Source organism: Delphinapterus leucas, chromosome 10, assembly GCF_059928025.1.
Source record: "Delphinapterus leucas isolate spDelLeu-1000000601 "Yukka" chromosome 10, BTC_Dleu_Yukka2, whole genome shotgun sequence".
Taxonomy (NCBI): Eukaryota; Metazoa; Chordata; class Mammalia; order Artiodactyla; family Monodontidae; genus Delphinapterus; species Delphinapterus leucas.
The window spans coordinates 29,543,721-29,566,193 of NC_143138.1; the positions used below are offsets into that span (position 1 = coordinate 29,543,721).

The following is a 22,473-nucleotide window of genomic DNA, read 5'->3' on the forward strand; positions in this document are numbered from 1 at the left end:
ATACCTTGATATTTTGACCAGAACATCACAGCGCCCTAAATTAATTGGATGGTATTTTAGTCCCATGTTTACAGTACAGACAGGGTGTGGCGTGGGCATAAAGAACCTTCCAAAAGAGGAGTTGCCAGACCTCCTTCCCCAGCTCCTCTGATTTTCTCAACACATGGAGCTCATGAAGGACATAGCACAGCTTAGAGGGAAAAATCTGTATGTTGTGTAAACAAGGGACAGCCATAAAAACACACACAAAAACAGCAAATACCATGTTTTCATTTCTGTCTGTGAAATGGCTTAATACCAGGGTTCCCCAGAGTTTTACTGTGAAAACAATAAGAATAGTTACTATTCCTCCAAATCACCTCCCGTGGTAGTGCTCACTGCTCCTGTTTTCCAGACAAGGGAGCTGAGGCTCAGAGATGCTAAGCAAGTTCCCCAGGGCCACACAGCTATGCCTGGTACAGAACCAGGATTCAAATACAGACCTGTGTATCTCATAAGCTCCCACTCTTATGGGCCCATGGGTGTTAGGTCTTTAAAAACATTCTTATTTCCCAAGCATACTTTATTGTAAAAAATTAATTATTTTCCCACTCTTAATTCATCAAAGACAGAGGACAGAGCTTTCAGTCAGCATGAGGTATCAGTTATCAGTAAGAAGCAGTTGATATCTTTCAAATCAGTAGCAAAGAAACTTGATGTTTAGGTTAGCTGGGGTGGCTTTTTCATAAGCAAATGTGCAATTTTCTACCAGACTATTTAAAAATTTTTTTGCATTTTTATTTTGTTTTATAAATGGTATTGAAGTATAGTTGATTTACAATGTTGTGTTAATTTCTCCTATACAGCAAAGTGGTTCAGTTATACATATATATTACACATTCTTTTTCATATTCTTTTCCATTATGGTTTATCACAACTATATTGAATATAGTTCTCCGTGCTATACAGTAAGACCTTGATGTTTATCCATCCTGTATATAATAGTTTGCATTTGCTAATCCCAAACTCCCAGTCCATCCCTCCCCTCCCCCCCACCCCCTTGGCAACAACAAGTCTGTTCTCTATGTCTGTGACAGATTATTTGAAATATTGAAAATAGCTTTGGGATACCCATTAGCACCACTGAGGACTGTTAAGTGTGCAAAGATCCCAAACTGGGAACCATGTCCCTAGTAGCTGGTAGACTGTCACTCTGGGGCCTCAGATCCCAGCTGCCCAGGGGTGGAGTGAGGAAGACGCGTTGCCTCATTCATCACCATGGAGACCTCTCGAGAACCCCAGTGGTGGTGGCCTTCAGGGAGTAGCATTAATTCCATTTATTTGCTTTGGGACCCTAATATCTTTTGTTTGGGTTTCCAGATGAAACGAAGTTCTCCATCACCCCAGAAATCATCCTTGAAGGGGATACAGTAACTCTGATGTGTGAGAATGAAGTTTTGTCCTCCAACGTATCCTGGCAGCACGTGGAAACAGGCTTCGACATCCAGAACAGCAGCAGATTCTCCATCTACACCTACGTGCTCAACAACATGACCTCCGTGTCTCGCCTCACCATTTACAACATCACGCAGGATGACGCGGGTGGGTTGCCATCCAGTAACCAGGGCGAGGAAAGGAATGAAGGTCTAAGAAAGAATCAGACCGTGGTGGTGTGTGTAGGTAGCCTTTTCCTCTTCAAAAAGAAGTCACCAGGCTCAACTTTTCAAAACTGAAAATTAATCCCATGATGAATGAGCCAAGCAAATTTAGCCTTGGGAGACAAATATAATTTTCCACATTTACTGAAGCTTATGAGTTGGAACCTAAGACAAAAAGTAAACTCCTTTTTTTAACATTTAAAAAAAATTTAGAAGAGCCTTGTTGAGGTAGAATTGACATAAAATAAGCTGTACATATGTGAAGTGTATAATTTAATAAGTTTTGACATGTGTGTACACCCGTACAACTATCACAATCAAGGTAGTGAACATATGGGTGCCTGCTCTCCTCCCCCCCCATTTTCTTGTCCTCTGTTTTAATCCCTCCCACTTGTCCCTCCCCAGCAACCACAGAAGCATAAGTTTTGTACCTGACATTCTAGAATTTAATAGCCCCATCGTAACCCAGATGTCAACAGGAGCATCTCTTTTTCTCTGAATGAGAAACTGGGCTGCAGACACATGGGTTCTCTCGTATGTTTGTTGACTCTGACCTGCCACAGAGTTAAATAGGATGCCAAAATTATCCATGATCTCCTGATTCTCCAAGGTTTTCCCATTTTCCCTTTCTACCTCTGAAGCATCCCCACACTTCTTTTCTTACTAGCGAGGACTCAGATTTCTGCTCTTTCCTGAGAACAGCTCTCTAATCTTTCACCTTATGGCATCAGAAATACCTGCCTTGACCTTCTGCACTTCCTGAATGTTCCTTTAGGGTTGTTTAGACCAAGTCTCAGATGCTTTTGAAAGCCATGTTTCATGAAGTACCATCATGACACGTGAGATGAGGCTATCATTCTTCTAAGGAAATAGACATGTGTAATAGTAATAATAAATGCCTTTGTGTATTCGATACAGGTGAATATATTTGCAAACTGACATTAGATATTTTTGAATATGGGTCCAGAAAAAAAATAGATGTTACATCCATCCAGATTTGGGCAAATGAAGACATGAAGGTGATGTGTGACAGCAATCCTATGTCTTTGAGCTGCTGCAGTGAGATGACGGCGAATTGGAGCCAAGTTGAATGGAAGCAACAGGGGTCTGTAAGCATTCCAGGTGAGACTGTTAGAAGCCCTTCTGCAAACAGGTTTGTGCCTCTTGGCCAAGTAAAAATGGGAGATGCGGTCGGTGAAAGAGCAAATGTCAGGTGGCTGGGTTTTTTTCCAGACTGAAAAAGTATGAGGTTTGATGCCAGCTCCAGCTTAGCCGTTCTAAAACAAAATTCCCAAAATATACACACACAAGCTTCATGCTTGGGTTGTAGACAAGATTCTGGCAGAGAAGACACAAGAGGGAGTGACGGGATGATGCAGGTGCATGGTGTCTTGCCTACAGACAAGACAAGCTTGTCCCCACCGCCCTCTCCTTTCCCTCTTCAGCAGAGAGCCGAGGATGAGGTCATTGGCTTTGCTTTGGGGTCTGACTCTGAGAGTCTCATTCCTGTGTCTCTCCTCTTGGTGTCTGTCCTTTCCACTTCTCTGCCTTTGTCACCATGTATCTTTCTGTATTATCTGACTCCATGCCCCTGGTTTTATATCTTTCTCTGTCAACCTGTGTGTCTGTCAACCAATGTCAATTTCCGATCCTGTTTGCAGATCTATCACTGGAAATTCCCCACCTTCCAGTTTATACTGGTGAATGACAAGAAGAAATTAAAATAGCATTGGTGATTCTGTTTTGTATACTAGTTTATGATCAACCAATTTTTAAATTATTTATTTATTTTTGGCTGTGATGGGTCTTCGTTTCTGTGCGAGGGCTTTCTCTAGTTGTGGCAAGCGGAGGCCACTCTTCATCGCGGTGCGCGGGCCTCTCACCATCGTGGCCTCTCCCGTTGCTCAGCACAGGCTCCGGACGCGCAGGCCCAGAGGCCATGGCTCACGGGCCCAGCCGCTCCGTGGCATGTGGGATCCTCCCAGACCAGGGCCCGAACCCGCGTCCCCCGCATCGGCAGGCGGACTCCCAACCACTGCGCCACCAGGGAAGCCCCGATCAACCAATTTTTAAAAGATATGTTATCACTTTTAATCCCACTTAAACTTGACCACAAGTTTGAAGCTAGCATTTTTTTGCCTCCCATTTTCAAATAAGGAAATCGAGGTTCAAATGAAATGACTTATCCAAGATTGTCATAATTAGGAAAAGAAAACAATTGGGACTCATCTTGTTTCACAGCCTTCGCCTTGGTCAAACTATATCACACATGCCTGGTGAGCCAGCACTAGAGTGACTTGATCCGGCAGAATTTGTATTGAAACAGAAGACTGTTTTCTGCCTAGAAACCTCACATAACAAGATCCAATCTTTCCCTTAAGAAATGACAGTATTATTTGCTCACCTTTTTTTTTTTTTGATTGTTTGTTTGTTTTTTGCGGTACGCGGGCCTCTCACTGTTGTGGCGTCTCCCATTGCGGAGCAGAGGCTCCGGATGCGCCGGCTCAGCAGCCATGGCTCATGGGCCCAGCCGCTCCGCAGCATGTGGGATCTTCCCGGACCGGGGCACGAACCCACGTCCCCTGCATCGGCAGGCAGACTCTCAACCACTGCGCCACCAGGGAAGCCCTTGCTCACCTTTTTTAGTAAAAAATCCTTAAAGGAAAATGTGGCTTTACCCATGAAATACATCAGTGTGGTGGAGCTTTTATTTTATAAAGCCACTGCTATCAGACATTATTAAATCATAAATAAAATAAGGATCAATCTGGATGTAACGTTTTCTGAGCACATCTAGTTTGAAAAGCACATTTGTTTTCTACCTTAAAGTGCTCCAGAGAATGGGAAAAGCATCTGGTAACTGTTGAACATGTTGACATACGGTCCATTTAGTCACTTCCCTAATTTTTAAGGAAGAGGAGGTGTAGACATCCTGGAGGAACTGCCAGATGGGAGAAGGACCTTGCACAGTTCCCGGAGAACTGACTTAGACGCTTTCAACTGTGAGAGGTGAAAAACCTCGCCATCTGGCAAGAGAACCAGGAAGTCTGCTGTACAGATGCTCAGGAACCTCGCTGTGGCCACCGCTGCTACAGACATTCGTAATGCCCAGGGTGGGCTGAACCGACTGGCAGAACAGTGGATTTCCTGCCACAGGGCTTGCCGCCGGGGGCCTGCAGGGTTGTTTCTCTGATGAATTTAGCCCCTGCTTTCAACACCCTGCCCTCCTTCCGTCTCCCTTGCCGCCCCCTCTCTGCGGCAGTCTTTCTCCAGATTCCACCAGTTCTTCTATCACCCGTTTTTCCAGCTCAGCAGAAAGCAGTCTAGCTAGATAATTCACCCCAAAGCATCTAGAAGTGAATGTATTACATCTTCTCAGAAACGGTTGCACTGGATTTTCAAAGCACTTCCGGCAAAGGATAAGACAGAAAGGAAGTAATCTGCAGTGACAATTTCTAGCTTTAAGAAGGCGGTCTTTTTCGAAGAGGGAGGGCTTTCTGAGGCTATTTCAAATCATGGGGCATGGGGTGATGATATAAACGGTAATGGTAACAGAAGTAATAGTGTTAATAGTACTAGTAGTAATAACAGAGGTACTAATAGTCATTAGTGCAGCTTCTGGTTCGCCTGTACTTAGCGCTAGCTTTGCCTGTACGGGAAGGTACTGACCACTTGGGGAAATTTAAAGGCAACAGCGTTTGTATCCTCACCATAGCTCTTGTTATGTGATGATGAAAAAATAACAGTCTAATTCCCTCTTTGACAGAACAGTTTCCAGACGAGTTCGTCAACAACTTCTTTGCCCTGCCTACCACTGACATTTTTTTTTTTTTTTTTTTTTTTGCGGTACGCGGGCCTCTCACTGTTGTGGCCTCTCCCGTTGCGGAGCACAGGCTCCGGATGCGCAGGTTCATGGCTCACGGGCCCAGCTGCTCTGCGGCATGTGGGATCTTCCCGGACCGGGGCACGAACCTGTGTCCCCTGTGTCCCCTGCATCAGCAGGCGGACTCTCAACCACTGCGCCACCAGGGAAGCCCTAATTGTGTGTTATTATTTATGCTTCTGTGCCATCTGAAATGTTACGTTTGTAGCCCAGTAGGACATAAGTAAGAGATAAGTGAGACTTTTTTTTTCTTTATTGAGCAGAAATCGGCCTTGTGGCCTTCAAGTCACATTATAAAGGGCCGCTAGAAACAGGCCTGCCTCGGGGGCTGAGGCGAGACCTAGAGAAGCAGCTAGAAGTGGCAAACAGCCCCGTCAGAGGCGGCCTCTCCCAGCCTGGCTGCCCCTCAGGGTGTCCACAGTTGTCTTTTGAAAAAGACCAGCTGTCAAGGTTCCTCCTGAGAGCCACTTGTTCACAGTCTCCACGTTTGGGCTCCAGGCAATTTAATTTTCTTCAGTTTCACAGGAGATGTTATTGTGAGAACCACGGATTTCATCCCATCCCTCATCTTCCACATGAGGAGACTGAGGCTTTCCGTGAGCTGCCCACCATCTCCCCGAGAGCACCAAGGGTCCCCTCCTCACCCACTGCTCTGTCTCCTACCCCTCTGTGCCTCCCTCTGTGTTCCTAATGGTGCCGTAGACAAATCTGATTTTAAATAGTGATTTCTCTACTTGTAGGAATGCACACAAAATTGGGCTTAAAAAAGGAAAAAGAAAAAAAAAGAACTTGAGCCCAGTCTTCTACTGTAGAAAAATTAGCCTTACAACCCATGCTTTCCAGTAAGACAGAATCTGGTCCTGAAGAGCTTTCATTCCAGCTCTGCCCTGTTCCTACTGCAGAGCAAATTGGGTCATCTTGACTCTGAGAACTTCATCTTTTTTCTTCTTTTTTTTTTGGCTGCGCCGCACAGCTTGCGGGATTTTAGTTCCCTGACCAGGGATTGAACCTGGGCAGTGGCATTGAGAGCACTGAGTCCTAACCATTAGATCGCCAGGGAAGTCCCAGACCTTCATCTTTTAAATAGTGACAATGGTACCCACTTTGCAAGACTTTTGAGAGGAGGAAAAAAAAGAAGATAAATGTCAACATTTAAAACAGAGTTGCATACTTTGCATCTGCCACAATAACTGCTTTCTGGTAAGGATGAAAGCTTTGCAAACCATGCCTTTATGTATCCTCAGTGTCGTGGGCAATTTTCACTGGATATTATTTAACCTTGAGCCGCTGCTCGGTTAACTGCCTACCAGCTCTACTCCAGAAAACAGAGCGCGAACTTATAGGCTGCATTCAGTAACTTCCATTGTTCTGCAGTCAAGGGAGAGGAACGATAAAGGATGGAGTGAGGTCCTGGAGGAATTAGAGAAAGTAGGTTTTCCAAAAATAAGTAGAGGGGTGAGCCTTGGAGAGGAAAGGGACATTTGTACCTATGAACTAGCAGGTAACTTACTCAAGGTGGGAAATCAGTTTTCTGAACAACCATTTTGGGGACTGGGGAGAAAAGCTGGTGACTTATCAATCAAAATATTTTAAATATCATTGATCATCCAGCCAAGGCTGGATGGAGTTCATCAGAAGGGTTTTTTTTTTCTTTAATTTTTGGAAGATAGCCAGTGTTTGAAGAATGCCTGGCAGAAGTACATTGCAGAAGGCAGGGCTGGAGGAGAGAGAGTGAAAGAACCGAACCAAAAAAAAATGGCCAAGAGGCTGTTATAGAGCCACAGGCAGGATGGCTTGGAGGGCACAGCGTCTTGGGAATGGAAAGGAAGATAGCGAAGAACAGCTATTCTGAAGGGTAAATTGCTGTTACCCTGAGAAAGCATGACGTTGAAGCTTCCACTAAAACATATATACTAATAAGAAGGAACAAGTTATGAAAACAGGTCTCAAATGAGATGAATATCAGAGTCCGTGTCCTATTTCTTCCTCCTTTCAACAATAATAATAGTCAGAATAATCTGACATTTTGTTCCTTCCAGTTGAAGTCATATCCAAACACATGGCTTCCTTTTTTATTTTTCACACTCCAACTACCGTCACGAAGGGTCTTTGTTAGGGGTCGGCCCCAGCCAGGCACTGTTCTAAGTGTTTACACAGTAACTCCTTTTACCTGACTACAATCCCAGGTCACAGCTGTTATTTATTCTCATTTTACATCTGGAGAAACTGAGGCACAGAGTGGTTTAGTGACTTTCCCAGTAACACCCTACTGGTAAGTAGTAACGTCGGAATCTGCAGCCGGGCCACCTGGATCCTGAGGTGGCAGGGCTAACATTACACCATCCTGCCTCTCCATTCAAAGAGAAGAAATTGAATGAAATAAGAATTCTTTTTCACTGATTTGACTTCTTTGCTACCAAATCAGACAGTCAGCCAACTGTGACAGTAAAAAAAACCTCTTATGTTGTTGCAGGAAGCCCTGAAACAGACACAGACCCTCGCTGCAGCAGATACACCCTCATGGCCAATGGCACTCAGTGTCCGAGCAGATTGTCTGGAACGACAGTGATCTACACGTGTGAGTTCATCAGTGCCCACGGAGCCAGAGGCAGTAAAGACATAAAAGTGACATTCATCTCTGTGGGTAAGGACTCTTTCACTAGAATTTTTTGCCTTGCACTTCAAACTAAGGGCTGCCAATCAACTGGGAATATCCATGAGCAGTAAAGCAGGGCCTTCCATGGTAGTGAGAGTGTGATTGGGGTCAACCTCAGAATGGGATTTCCATCTCTGCCATTTAAATCCTTACGAAGTCTTTAAAAGCAGGAAGGGTAGGGGTAAGAAACAGCGGTTGCAGGGAGGGAACAGCCTGCAGTGGATGGGAAGTAGGGTTTCACACTCAGATTAGTCACTGAATGAGGATAACACCGCTAATTTCCCACTTTTTCCTCCCATAATCCCATTCTGCCTCCCTTGAATTCCAATAGCCTGGCTCACTCCCTACCATCCTTCACCCCCTCTTTCTCTCCCATTTCATCTTTTCCAGAGAGAATGCTGCGGGAAGATTTAAGAGTCTGGTATTTTGTGATTATTTTACAGTTGTTACAAATGGGTTTTTAAAAATATTTTAAGTAATTCTAGGCCTCTTAAAAGTATCATTTCTTCTGCTCATATCATAAAGCATTATAACTTCATCCCTATCTGCCAAAGTGGGGCAGACAAACGTGTTTTTCTACCCACACATCATACAAAAACAAACTATTGTATTTAGATAAATCCTCAGTTCCCCTTTCTGAACAATTTGGAGAAAGGACTGAGATAAACATACTTGTTACTCTTGTTTCCATTTTCTACTATCGTGACTTAGCACTTTTACAAAGATCAAGATTAGATTTATCTGAAACATTATTACTATAGAAAAGTTCAGGGTCTTTTGAGGTATTTGCAGCTTTCTAGAATGAGAGCAGTTATACTCTGCAAGTTTTAACTCTGAGAGTTGTGTTGATTCTGTGGGCTTTTGGCTGTCTCAGGGGTATGCTTAGTCTTCGCTGAAAACCACCGGTCTGGTAGTTTGATTCTCATCTGGAATCAAGAGAACCAGACTGAGGCTTCCATGCGCCTTTTCCTTTCCACCCTCAGAAACAACTCAGCCTTAGAAAACCATCTCAAGATCTTTATAGCCAGGGAGGGCAACATGAGGGGCATATGAATCCCTTCTCTGTGACTTTGGGGCTGCATCTGAACATTTGAATCCCAACTTCTGGAGGGTACTATGGAAAGTCCTGATTTCTTTTGTTTATGACTAAGAATAAGATTTCACACTGATTGGAAAAGCTGGCCAGCATCTGTGGGCTCAAGGTATCACATTGTTCACGTAGAGAAGACAGAGTGAATGGCATTTTGAAATGACAGCTATGCTCAAAGAGGAGTAGAAAGAGAACCAGAGGCAAAACCAGTAGAATGTTCATAGAAGCTTTTATTTATAAGGGTCTTGTTAACAGTTTCAGTGACTAGTTCCTCATGAACTTACAAGGATATTCTCAGAAATAGGAGTAAATAGGGACGTAAATAGGGTGCCTGTACTTCCCAGCCCAGGTATAATTATTTGGGCAGTAAACGCTGTGATCCCTGTACTTAACATGTAATTCCAAAAACCACTCGTCTGCTTGGAAAGCACTGGCTGGGTACTGGACCCAGTGCTAATGCTGGGGATGTGAAGACGCAGATGAGAGGGTCCTACTCTTAAGGGGCTCACATTTTTATGGAGAAGAGATACAGAAGAAAGAAATTAAAATACAGTATGGTATTTTTTGAAGTTATTTTAAAAGAGTAGAGAATGGTGTGGTTATAAGAACTGAGCCATTGAGTCCCCCTTGAGGCGCCTGGAAAAGGTTGGAGGGGAGTTTGGGTTAAGTCGACACCGTAGTTTACAACCTTTTGCCCTGCTGATCATTAGGAGATAATTCCAGCCACAAAGGGGAAGTGCGCGAGTTCCCAAGGCATGTGATGGAAATGGGTACAGTTCAGAGCACCACCGAGAACAGCCTAGAAACAAGTAAAGCTCCGGAGCAGCAAGGTACCAATCCCACATTGACCCTAGTAGAGTCAGGACAGCCCATGCTTTCTGTCTCTATGTGAAATTTCACTCAGGTGTTGATGTCACCGGAAAGACTAAACATTTTACTTGTTATTGGTTTTCTTTTGTCTGTTTTGTTTGCATTCTTTTAGCCAACCTAAAAATAACCCCGGACCCAATTTCTGTTTCTGAGGGACAAAGCTTTTCTATAAAGTGCATCAGTGATATGAGTAACTATGATGAGGTGTACTGGAACACTTCTGCTGGAATTAAAATATACAAAAGGTTTTATACCACGAGGAGGTATCCTAATGGAGCAGAATCGGTGCTGACAGTCAAGACCTCGACCAGGGAGTGGAACGGTGAGTGAAAGCCCAGATACACTGGACCCTGATACCTGGACCCCTGGAAACACCCTGTAATCATTGCCATCCATGGAAGGCCTGCCCTGGGCCATGCCTGTGCCAGCCACTCTATATGACATATGTACTCACACTAAATGCAACAGCCTTCCGGGGGAAGATGTCACTATTCCCATTTTACAGATGTGCAAAGTGAGCCTAGGTTTCCACAATTTAAGCTGTAGAGCCAGGATTAGAACTAGTCTCTTTGATTCTAGAGTCTGTGCTTTGCCATTAAGTTAAGAGGATTTTTTTTTTATTGAAGCATAATCTACAATGTGTTAGTTTCAAGTGTACAGCAAAGTGATTCAGTTTTATACACACACACACACATACACATATACTTTTTTAGATTCTTTTCCATTATACGTTATACAAGACATTGAGTATAGTACCCGCGCTATACAGTAGGTCCTTGCTGTTCATCTATCTTATATACAATAAGTCCCCTACACATGACCGAGTTCCGTTCCGAGAGCGCGTTCGTAAGTCCAATTTGTTCATAAGTCCAACAAAGTGAAGCCTAGGTACCCAACTAACACAATCAGTTATATAGTACGGTACTGTAATAGGTTTATAATACTTTTCACACAAAAAATACATAAAAAACACAAAAAATAAAGAGAACATTTTTAATCTTACAGTACAGTACCTTGAAAAGTACCGTAGTACAGCACAACAGGCATACAGGGACAAGTTCGCATCTTTGAAAGTTCACAGCTTAAAGGTTCGTATGTAGGGGACTTACTGTATTAGTGATTTGTACATGTTAATTCCAAACTCTTAGGAGGGTTGTTTTTTTAAAGTATTTTTACCAGACTCTTGTGTTTCACCCAACTGAGGTATAAAAATTCTGCCTAAAGATTTTATATGCCTAGTTCCAAAGGGGTAAAAAACACGTTTTTGTTTTCTACTTATCCCTAGACATTGTTTAGGTTGGGAGGAAATGCAAATTTTTGAAAGAAAAGGGAATTTGATAGAATTGCTTCAATAATAGCTGACATTTCTTGAGTTGTTGCTATGTGATAGATATTGTTTTACGTATTTAAGTGTATGAATTAATTTAAAACAATAAACCTAGAGGAGAGTGCTATTATTTATTTATTTTTTTGTAAACAGTCATTTATTTGGATTCATAGTTTTACAAAGGGAATTCTCTCCCACCTTGTAGTGGCAGAATGATATAGTCCCATTTAGATTGTTATATAGGTCAGCCTTCTTTAGGGAGATGTTTAAACATATAGTATATAACTTTAAAATGCTGTAAAGTTACCACAAAAATAAAATAACAAAACTACCTAATCATTCTACCTCTCTCTCCATCCTCCCTGCCCCTGTACACCTGGGTCTGGGAGATTTGCCTTATCACTCAAAAAAGTGTCAAGAATAATGGTCACAGCTTAGGTCGCATGGGTAAGATTACAGCCAGAGATGAAAAGACCACACATCTATAAGAAGCAGTATCCCAGTCAGGCATCTGAAAGGGCAGAGAGGTGGCTCTGTGCAGGCTGAGTAGCAGGCTCTTCAGTGGGGAGATGAGCACCTGCCCTGCCTCCTCCGTGTTCACCATAGACTCATGCAGGGAATATACCAGCCACCTGCTCCTCAGGGAGGGGCACGATGCCAATCATACTGTCTCAACAAGCGGCACCACCCGCTTCATTTACACAGAGGAAATGCTCAATAGTAACAGCATCATCCCATGCCTCCCTCCCACCCAAGATCATTCTCCTGAATGACCTTCTAAAGCAGAGGTCTTACATTCCCCTACTCCAATATACTCACCTCCTGAAGATACTTTGTTATATGTCATTTCAAGATACTTCTAGAACCAAACCCTCACAAAGCCGTTTAGACTTGGTGCCTGATAACTTGATTACCTTCAGAGTGCTGGGTAAAGAGAAAATCAGGCTGCAGATTTAACTGAGTGGTCCTATCCTGGCACTGAGCCCAAGGGCTGTTAGGAAGCTGTCCTAAGCCCTGATTCCGGTCATTGGTTACATCTCGGAAAGGAACTCTAGAGTTGTGGGCAATGACCCACTGGCCCTGAGAATCCTCGGTGCAAAGCTGACTCCAGGAGTCCTTGTCATTCTTTTCGCTGTCCCAGGAAAACACAGGAATAGGACAAGGGCTTTGCTTCACTGCTTCTTTGTTTGCTCCACTCCAGGAATCGAGAGTGCTATTATTATCTCCATTTCACAGATGAGGAAACTGAGGCCCAGTGAGGTTAAGGAAACTACCTGAGGTTATACGTCTAGTAGACAGCAAAGTCAAAGGGAAACAGAGACTGTGTTGCTACAGAGGCCAACTCTTCACTATTCTGTTCTAAAGCTTTTCATTCATTGTAAGCATAATCAGTCCAGATCCTGTGAGCTCTTTACTTTTTCATATAAGGCCCAGGCAATACTGTAGAAATAACTACTTATTATCTGGCTGGACTTGGTAGATACAATCAGGAAATGGGAGTCTTTTTCTCCTGTGCTGAACTCACACAGGAGAGTTGCTCTGCCCAACTGCCCTTTCCTACTATCAGGCAATAACTTAGGAAGAGCTGTGGCTGTTCTGGTCGCACTGAACTATTAAACAGTCCCAGACTCAGGTGCTAAAAATCATCCATTCTCATCTAAATCAACTACACTTTTATTTTATATTCAATGTAAATGTCCCCTCCCTCCCAATGGGAATCAGAAAGCGTTTCCTCTCTGTTCTCGTGTTTTCCCTCTGGCTAGCAGCGACTCTGGCTCCTCCAGAGCCGGAGTCGGGGCAAAGAGAAGGAATGTCAGGGACATTGAAAGGTCCTACTTAACTGTAGATGCTGTTATCATCCTCCACCGTCCCGACAGCAGTTGATCCAATGGTGGTTCATCCTCTGATGGGCTCTGGTGTGAAGTCCCGTAGGAAAAGTTCCTTTCATAAAGCTCAACCCAAGCCCTGTCCACAGTCCGCTCTGCTTCACCAAGCACTGGGCGTGCAGGCAACTCCTGCTGCAGCCTTCTCTTTTCACTCCTGCAAAGTCGGCCCGCTCTCCTCTTTAGACTTTTCTAGATAAGAGTCAGACATCTAATCTCAGAGTCCACAGACCAAGCTCTCCCAAGAACTCACAGTCAACCTCTCTCCCTCCCTCCCCACTCCCTCCCCACATTCCTTAGTGGTGCCATGAGGTCCCAGACCAGAGGCACCTAACTCCCTTAAAGATGGGGAAAGGGGGCCTCGCAAGACCACAGTGCTCTATTTCCCTCTCACTGGCAACTTTCTTCAAGGAACTCCCCAGCCCAGCACACACCAAAATTCGCATTCCGCCCCCGCTGCAACCCCGACTAAAGAAAGAGCCTTGGAGTAGGTTTTGTGAACCAGATTTGAAACTCAATTCCACCCCCAACAGGCTATATGACTCTGGATACGCCACTTGATTTTATTCGAAAGTAAGTGAATATTTAGGTGGCGATGAGCTAGTTCTTCAAATGCATAGCAAACCCAGGAGGGGAACCTATGGAGCATTTTCTAGTCCAGGGCCCAGGAGCGGGTGCTGTGCCTGTGCCCCAGCTTGACAAGGAAAACCAAGCCTCTTCTCAGCTTGCTCAGCAAATGTCTATTTGGAGCGATGACTTCGTTCCATCTCATCTTGGCTTCCTTCCACTCAGGAACCTATCACTGCATATTTCGATACAAGAATTCATACAGCGTCATGGCCAAAGATGTCACTGTCCACCCGCTGCCCCTGCAGCCCAATATCATGGTTGATCCTTTGGAAGCTGCCATTCCATGCACAAGCTCCCGTCATATCAAGTGCTGCATTGAGGAGGACAGAGACTACAAGGTCATTTTCCAAGCTGGTTCCTCGTCCTTTCCGGCTGGTAAGGTGCCCACTGCTGAATTGTAAGGACACATGATTCCATATATGTCGAGTCTAAAACTTTACTCTTAAAATAGGGGTAAAGAGACAGAGAGGGATTGCTTCAGGGACATAATGTAGCAGAGGGAAGCCCATGAGGCTATATTGCCTTCTATTTTGCTATGTGACCAGTGGCTCATTGGTTTGTGACAACATCTGGAGAGTCTTTGAGGGTGGAGCCCACTGTTTTTAGTGACAGCTGTTGAAGGTAGTGTTAAGTTACCGTCACAAGACTTCTACATGCTCAGTAGACTCGATATTCTGATCACCCCTCCCTCTATGCTATGAATCAGCACGCAATAAAAGTATGGCAGGGGCTTCCCTGGTGGCTCAGTGGTTGAGAGTCCACCTGCCGATGCAGGGGACACGGGTTCGTGCCCCGGTCCGGGAAGATCCCACATGCCGCGGAGCGGCTGGGCCCGTGAGCCATGGCCGCTGAGCCTGCGCGTCCGGAGCCTGCGCTCCACAACGGGAGAGGCCACAACAGTGAGAGGCCCGCGTACAGCAAAAAAAAAAAAAAAAAAAGTATGGCAAAAATCCTTTTAAATGCACAGTTGAGCAGGCAAGAGAGTAAGAGAAATAACCAAGGGTCAAAAACATAGAAGAAAAGAAAAATAGAGGTAATGCTTTAGCTAATGCTGGAGTTTCCCTGAGGGCATCTGCCAATATCAGAAACCTCAGAATCTTTTTTTTTTAAATTTATTTGTTTATTATTTTTGACTGTGTTGGGTCTTCGTTTCTGTGCGAGGGCTTTGTCTAGTTGTGGCAAGCGGGGGCCACTCTTCATCGCGGTGCGTGGGCCTCTCACTATCGCGGCCTCTCTTGTTGTGGAGCACAGGCTCCAGACGCGCAGGCTCAGTAGTTGTGGCTCACGGGCCTAGCTGCTCTGCGGCATGTGGGATCTTCCCAGACCAGGGTTCGAACCCGTGTCCCCTGCATTGGCAGGCAGATTCTCAACCACTGTGCCACCAGGGAAGCCCAGAAACCCCAGAATCTTGAATTTGAATTTGAAGGCTCTGAAGTGTATGAAAGAAAAAGCCTTGCTCCCAATGCAGTAACTAAGGCAACCTACCCCATCAACACAATGTCAGGACCCTCAGACAATGATATGCTCAGCAAAAGAAGAAGCTAGAAAAACAAAATTCATCTGCCAGAGTTAAGAGCCTCAGCGCTGGGTGGGCAAGAATTTCCCCTGAGAAGTATAACTGTCCTGCCTTCATTCAGATTTGGGGCTTGAATTTATACAACCTATGTGGTCCAATAACTCCAAGCTGAGGAGTAATTAACTTAAAGTAGTCCGTTAGTAGCACTCAGTGGTACCTGGCCAAAAAATTTAAATCCTCTCTGGTAGAATGTACCCTCCATCCAGATCCCTCAGGATTCCTGTAGATTAAGGTCAACCAAATATGAACTCACAACCACAAATCGTAATGCATGGACACCTTCACGAGGGATTTATAAGCTCATTCATACTTTCAAGAACTGTTCTTTGGGACCTATGCTTAATACAAAACATAACAGTAGGCAATGAAAAGGAGACAAAAGAAGTGGGGCATATATATCGATATCTAGAAGGGCATATGTCGTAAAAGAAAATACATAGAGCATTAACTATACAAAATGAGCACTACAGATAGAAAGAACAATGGAAGTGCAGAAAAATGGGGATCCCATAAAGACTGGACAATTTAGAGAAGGCTGCATGGTAGGGGGGATATGAAATCAATTTGGGTACCGACCTATTTAAGCGTTTTAACATTCTGTGTTCAACACGCGTGCATTCACTGCTACTTCTAGGCTAGAGGCATTTTGAAAACCACATTAAAGTGAATGTGGCACATTCTTGGGAAAAGTTTGGACAAGTTTATCCACATTGGATGATTTTAACAAAATTTGTGCTTTGAATACTAATGCTGTGACTTCATTCTTTCATTTTACCTTAGCAAAAGAAGTTAACGGAAAGCAAGTGTGCTACAAACACCATTTCGTGGCAAACTCAATTTCCTGTCCAGAAAATATGGATGTGTTTTGTCACATCACCAATACCGCTAATAATTCAGTCCGGAGCCCATCTATGAAGCTTAATCTGGTTCCTGGTGAGAGCATTTTAAATTATTTTAAAATGTTATAGTCATGAGCAGGGATTCATGTATTCATTCACTCCCTCATTCATCCATCAATAAATACATGTTAATCACTTTCACGTAGCAAGCGTTGAGCTAAGCATGGGGCTTTGAAAAGAAATAAGCTATGTTTCTTGGCCTCAAGCCTAGGGGAGAGATAAATGTGATTTTAAAATGTTATCACATATAATGTGGTAGATTCTAAACTAGAGACAGTTGTGGGTGGTTAGAAGGGGCTGCCTGGTTTAACTCTGCTAGTGATTAGGTGGGGAGAAATTGATCAAGAAAGCCTTGCAGATGAAGCCATATTTCCGTACGTAAAAAGAATCAGAAAGTATGTAAAAAGGGCTGCGTAAAAAGAATCAGAAACTGTCTTTCCCATCCTTTGTCATCACTGAGCCAATATCCCCCTAAATACTATTTTCAAGGTAAAAGGTCGTGATTTGTGGAGCCATCTCTGTAATAACCCATACCGAAGAGCTCTCCTCAGTAGCAACCGAGGGGCAAGTGGCTAAAGGATGCTCCTGGGCTTGCATCATAAGCAGTCCCCTCCCCGCAGAAATCTTCTCTCTAGTAGAACCCGCGATGTCTGTAGGATCCATGGCTCCATTACCAAGCTTGTTTGAGTTTACTGAGGGATTTGAGATCCTTCTCAACATCTGTTGGTATCTGAGTCCTAGACAACAAAGTAGGAAGAAACTTAGAGCTCCCTGTCTCTCTGAGTCACCGTCCTCTGGACCCCACCAAGCACACCTCTTCCAGGGGGCAGCCAAGGTCATTTCTCCACTGTCCCTCCATCTTAGCCTAGACATCATCATGTTTTATTCACTTACCTTTGTTCTGCTCTTCTTTCTTCATACCAAGTCTGATTCCTCTTCTTTTTCCTAATAGAACATTACCTAGGTATTCTAAGATTTTACACAATGGCTAAGAACTCAATTCATGCTAAGTGTAAAAGGTGATGAGAGCGGGGGTCTGCTCCTCAGAGAGTCAGGGTCCCTTGGAGACTAGAGATTCTACCATAAATGCCATTTTCCCATTCAAGTCTGTCTTGAGTCGAGGTGAAGAAAAGTCATCCTTACGGGAAACCAGAAGGAATAAATGCTTAGGAATATTGCCCAGAATATTCAGGTCATGGGTGCCTGGGATTCCTACTACTAATTATATCCTTGGATTAAGGTGGTGCTTCTCAAACTTGGCTGCACCCTAGAATCACCGGGGAAGCTTAAAAAAACTGCTGATGCCTGAATTCCAGCCCAAGAGGTTTTGATCTACTTGGGCTGGAGTGAGCCTGGACATTGGTATTTTCCAAGCTCCTCGGAAGATCCTAATACACCAGAGCTGAGAACCCCTTGGATTAAGTCATGATGTCCCTAAGACCCTTGTTAACCTGGCTGTCTTTCATCTGGACGAGTACACGTCAAGCTCTCATTATTTTCCATGGCTTAGGTTTTACAGGCATCAGAGAGAAGATTCCTGGAGGTCAGAGGTGGGAATGGGGCACTGAGGAAACAAATTCTGTTAGAAAATGCCAGCGCAGATTAGAATCGGATTTGCATGCAAAGCCCTAAGGGGCTTTAGAAAATCAGGGGCAAAATAAAGAAATTGGGCAACTCCGAAAAGGTCACTGAAAGGAAAAAAGAAGATGAGTTCAAAGATCAAAGCTCTACCTGAGCCTGACCCTATTTCCACTATCTTTTCTCCTCTCTTCAATTGTCCTTTTTATGTCCATTTTTCCAATGCAGGGGAGAACGTCACATGCCAAGATCCTATCATAGGTGTTGGGGAACCCGGAAAAGTCATCCAGAAGCTTTGCCAGTTCTCTAATGTTCCCAGAATCCCTGGGAGTCCCATTGGCGGGATCATAACTTACAGATGTGTGGGCTCCCAGTGGAAGGTCAAGAAAAACAACTGCATCTCTGCCCCCATAAATACTCTGCTCCAGCTGGCTGAGGTGATTCTTTTTTTTTTTTTTTTTTAGAAGATGTTGGGGGTAGGAGTTTATTAATTTATTTTATTTATTTTTGCTGTGTTGGGTCTTCGTTTCTGTACGAGGGCTTTCTCTAGTTGCGGCAGGCGGGGGCCACTCTTCATCGCGGTGCGCGGGCCTCTCACTGTCACGGCCTCTCTCGTTGCGGAGCACAGGCTCCAGATGTGCAGGCTCAGCAGCCGTGACTCACGGGCCCAGCCGCTCCGCGGCATGTGGGATCCTCCCAGACCAGGGCTCGAACCCGTGTCCCCTGCATTAGCAGGCAGATTCTCAACCACTGCGCCACCAGGGAAGCCCCCTGAGGTGATTCTTAAACACTTGACTCTGAACTCTTGGGGGGGAGATGTGTCTAGCTGATCCTATTTCTCAGCACTTAGGAAAACGGGCTTTGAGCTCCTTGCTGTTGCTCTCAAAGCTATACTTATTTAATCCCAAAGAAGACGCAACCCTAGAAATGCTGAATATTTTGCTTGAATCCAAATCTGGAGGCAGCGAAATACGTGTTCTGCCCTAGGACCAGCTGTACAGCGTCACCTTGACTTCTTAATACCTTGTTTCCATTACCGCCAAGATGGAAGTCGTGTTATCCCCTCTAACTGCTCTCCTTTGAAGAATTTTTATATCAAGCTAATAGCACTAATCTTTTCAGAGAGGGGAGCAACACAAAAAGTAAGGTTCGTCAGTCAAAAAAAAATAGTTGGGCTTTACACTTTCACAAGTCTGAGATTTCCTTAATCCTTAGAGGTAACCTATAGTTATAGAAGGGCCTAGCTGACCTCTCTTACCTAGAATAGAGGTTACTGCCATGTGGTAGGAAAAACATGTTTCACTTCATCAAAATAAATATAAATTACCTCTCATACTTAAGTTGCTGAAAGTTCGAGACGCCTAAAATTCCATGAGTTACAATAAATGAGGCAATTAGTGGGGTTATAGCTCATGGTAACATCTTCAGACCGTGAGCTATATTTGGAGCTAACATCTGGTTAGCTCTAAATCCTTGAATCCTGGGAAGAAGGACTGAGAAAAAAGCGTGATACTGGTTTGCATTTTATCTAATTACCTCTTGTCTCACATCAAATTCCTTAAAATACCGACTAAGTATAAAGCATTATTATAGGTGCTATCAGGGTAAAGAGGCCAAATCAAAACTTGACCTCTGATTGGATATGGAATATAGATGTTATATATGTATTAATTGGGGCTAGGATAATCAGGAAGTTCTGCCTGAAAAACTTGGCATCTGAGTTAGACCTTGATGGGTAAAGCATCGGGAATATAAACTATCCCAATTGAGGAAGATAGAAATTATAATTTGAACTCAACATTGGGCCCTGGTCCCAATTCTAGACACTACATACCCTTTCAATGGAAAGGGGGCATGCTGACCTATCATGCTCCATCTAATTTATCCATTCAACGTATGTTCCTACTACATACGAAGTTAAATGACTATGTTAGGGGTTATGGGATATGAGAAAGATATAAAGAAATGCAACACGTGGTTCCCATTGTTAAGGAGCTTATCATTTAATGGGAGAGAGACAAATTAAAACACAGGATGACATTGGTAGAGATGTCACAAATGTAAATTCCGTTAAGTAAAACAAATACTTCTGCATTCAGAGGAAGGAACTCCCCTGGGTTAGAACACTCACCAAAGTTCTTTATGGAGAAGAGACCAACCTTTAATTCATTCTTTAATTATAATGAGGAATCAGGTAGTTAGAAAACACAAATGTGATTATTATAGATAAGGTGACCATATAATTTATCATCCAAACCAGGATACTTTTTGCTTTTTGTTTTTTTTGTTTGTGTGTGTGTGTGTTTGTTTTATTAGAGTTAATTTACAATGTTGTGTTAGGGAAAAGAATCTAAAAAAGAATATTTCAGATTCTTTCCCTTATAGGTTGTTACAAAATATTGAGTATAGTTCCCTGTGCTATACAGTAGGTCCTTGTTGGTCCTAATTTACTCTCCCCCCGTTTCCCCTTTGGTAACATTAAGTTTGATTTCCATGTCTATGGGTCTATTTCTGTTTTGTATATAAGTTCATTTGTATCATTTTTGAAAATAAAAGAGGACACTATTTATAATTACACTGGGACATCAGATATAAACCAGAACTGTCCCAGGAGATTTGGGATAGAAACGTCAGAGTGGCAAATGTGCTTTCATACAGACAATCAAGTGACAATTTCATGCAACTTTAATCTAGTTCTCTAGCAGTCATATCTACTTCCCTTCCTTTTTCTTTTCAACTAGTCATCAGGTTGACATATGCTCTATTGTTCCCCTTCTATGTGTGAGGTCTCATGTAATATTCCATTCTGAAGAGCAAGCACAGTTTAAGAGATAAGTACATTACCTTATGGGATATACTTATGAGAATGGAGGAATCAAAAAGGAAGCTTAGATGTGAGAGATTTTTGTCATGGATGTATCAGCAGTATTTGATGACTGATGGGCAAGTTTTTTGTTTTTTTTTCTGTGTCGGCTTTTGTTTTACTAGGCTTTGATGAAGAGCCCCTCTCAGGATGAGAAGCTCCCTTCATACCTAAAGAATCTTTCCACTAGCACAAACCAGGTGAAACTTGAAGTCAACTCATTTCCTGGGAGCCTGGGAGCCATTATTAACATCCTTGATTTGCTCTCAACAGTTCCAACCCAAGTGAATTCAGAAATGATGATGGTGAGTTTGCTTAAGCCTTGCAGGAGCTTGGGGTCTTGTCTTTTCATCCCTCAGGACCTGGGGTCAAGAAACATAACTTCTCTCCACTGCAACTTCTCTGTCTTTTCCTGAACAACGCTTTGCCAGCTCTGGCTTTTAGCATATCAGTGAATATTTTCAGTGTACATTTTGGGATCTTAAGATTTCTTTAGAGAAGGTCTGTTTTAGTTTCTTCATTAAAAGAGAATGAATTCTTACCTGCTTTCTAAGAAAACTAGGAGTGAAAGGTTTTCAGAACATGTACGAGGTGGGATTCTCAATGGTCTCTCACAAAACATGATCTTTGAAGCAATCCGCATTCTGAGAGGAAAGAGAATTCACCTACCAGAATTCACATGAGGAGACTTTAATGAAGGGATACTTACAGAGGTAAAACCAGGAATTTAAAAAAAAAAAAAAAAGGTGTAAGGCACCCAGAGACCAGCTACATTTAGAAGCCCTTACTACCCTGAGGATTAATGTGGGAAGGAGAGGAAATAGTGCACCCATAGCGTTGGAGGAGGGATCACTGAGCAGGAACTACAGTATTGGAAGCATGTAACTATCACCAAAGGTGTGGTGAGAGTGAAATGAAGGTGCAGCGGGTAGCAGGAAAAATATATCTCAGCTTCTTTCTTCTCTCACCCTCTCATCTCCCGCCGATGCTTCTCATTGGCCAAACCCAACCAGAGGTAACTGGCAAGCAGCTTGGGTACCAGGAGTCTAAGGAGCTTATACAGATTTCCTAGGGCTGCTGTAACAAATTGCTTCATTCTAACCTCTGGCTTTGTCTTCACATGACCTTCTCTTCTTCTCCATTTACCTTCTCCTCTTCTGTCTCTTATAAGGGTACTTGGATTTAGGGCCCATTTAGGTAATCCAGGTTGATTTTTCTCTCAAGATCCTTAATTACATCTACAAAGATGCTTTCTCCAAATAAGGTTTTCTCCAAATAGGGGCCACCATTCAACTAACTGCAGGGTTCGTCATTTCAGAGAACAGAACAAGGCAAAGAAGGGCAGAGAGAAAAAGCCACTTCTCTCCATGGAGAGAAGCCACAAATGACAATTCCAAGTTTATGGGAGAGAGAATCAAAATGTTGAGCTAAACAGAAAGATGCCTTTAACAACACTCCCATGGCGTATTTGATGCTTAGCATTTGAGAGGGTCTTCTGAGACTACTTCACCCTTGCTGGTGAGATACCACCCACCCAAAAGCCTTTACAGGCTTGAGATTTAAAGTAAAATAAAACAATTA

The 22,473-nt window shown here is 43.4% G+C and overlaps 1 protein-coding gene across 2 annotated transcripts in view; it reads left to right on the top strand.

Moving 5' to 3' along the window:
• ADGRF5 (adhesion G protein-coupled receptor F5) overlaps positions 1–22,473 on the top strand; it is a 78,073-nt gene that overhangs the window by 45,422 nt on the left and 10,178 nt on the right. For both annotated transcript variants that reach the window (XM_022582065.3, XM_022582066.2), the window contains 9 exons: positions 1,360–1,581; positions 2,556–2,759; positions 7,994–8,164; positions 9,977–10,096; positions 10,249–10,458; positions 14,139–14,351; positions 16,333–16,485; positions 18,258–18,466; positions 21,018–21,197. In XM_022582065.3, coding sequence (XP_022437773.1) covers positions 1,360–1,581; positions 2,556–2,759; positions 7,994–8,164; positions 9,977–10,096; positions 10,249–10,458; positions 14,139–14,351; positions 16,333–16,485; positions 18,258–18,466; positions 21,018–21,197 — 1,682 coding nt within the window. The remainder of the gene's footprint in view (positions 1–1,359; positions 1,582–2,555; positions 2,760–7,993; positions 8,165–9,976; positions 10,097–10,248; positions 10,459–14,138; positions 14,352–16,332; positions 16,486–18,257; positions 18,467–21,017; positions 21,198–22,473) is intronic.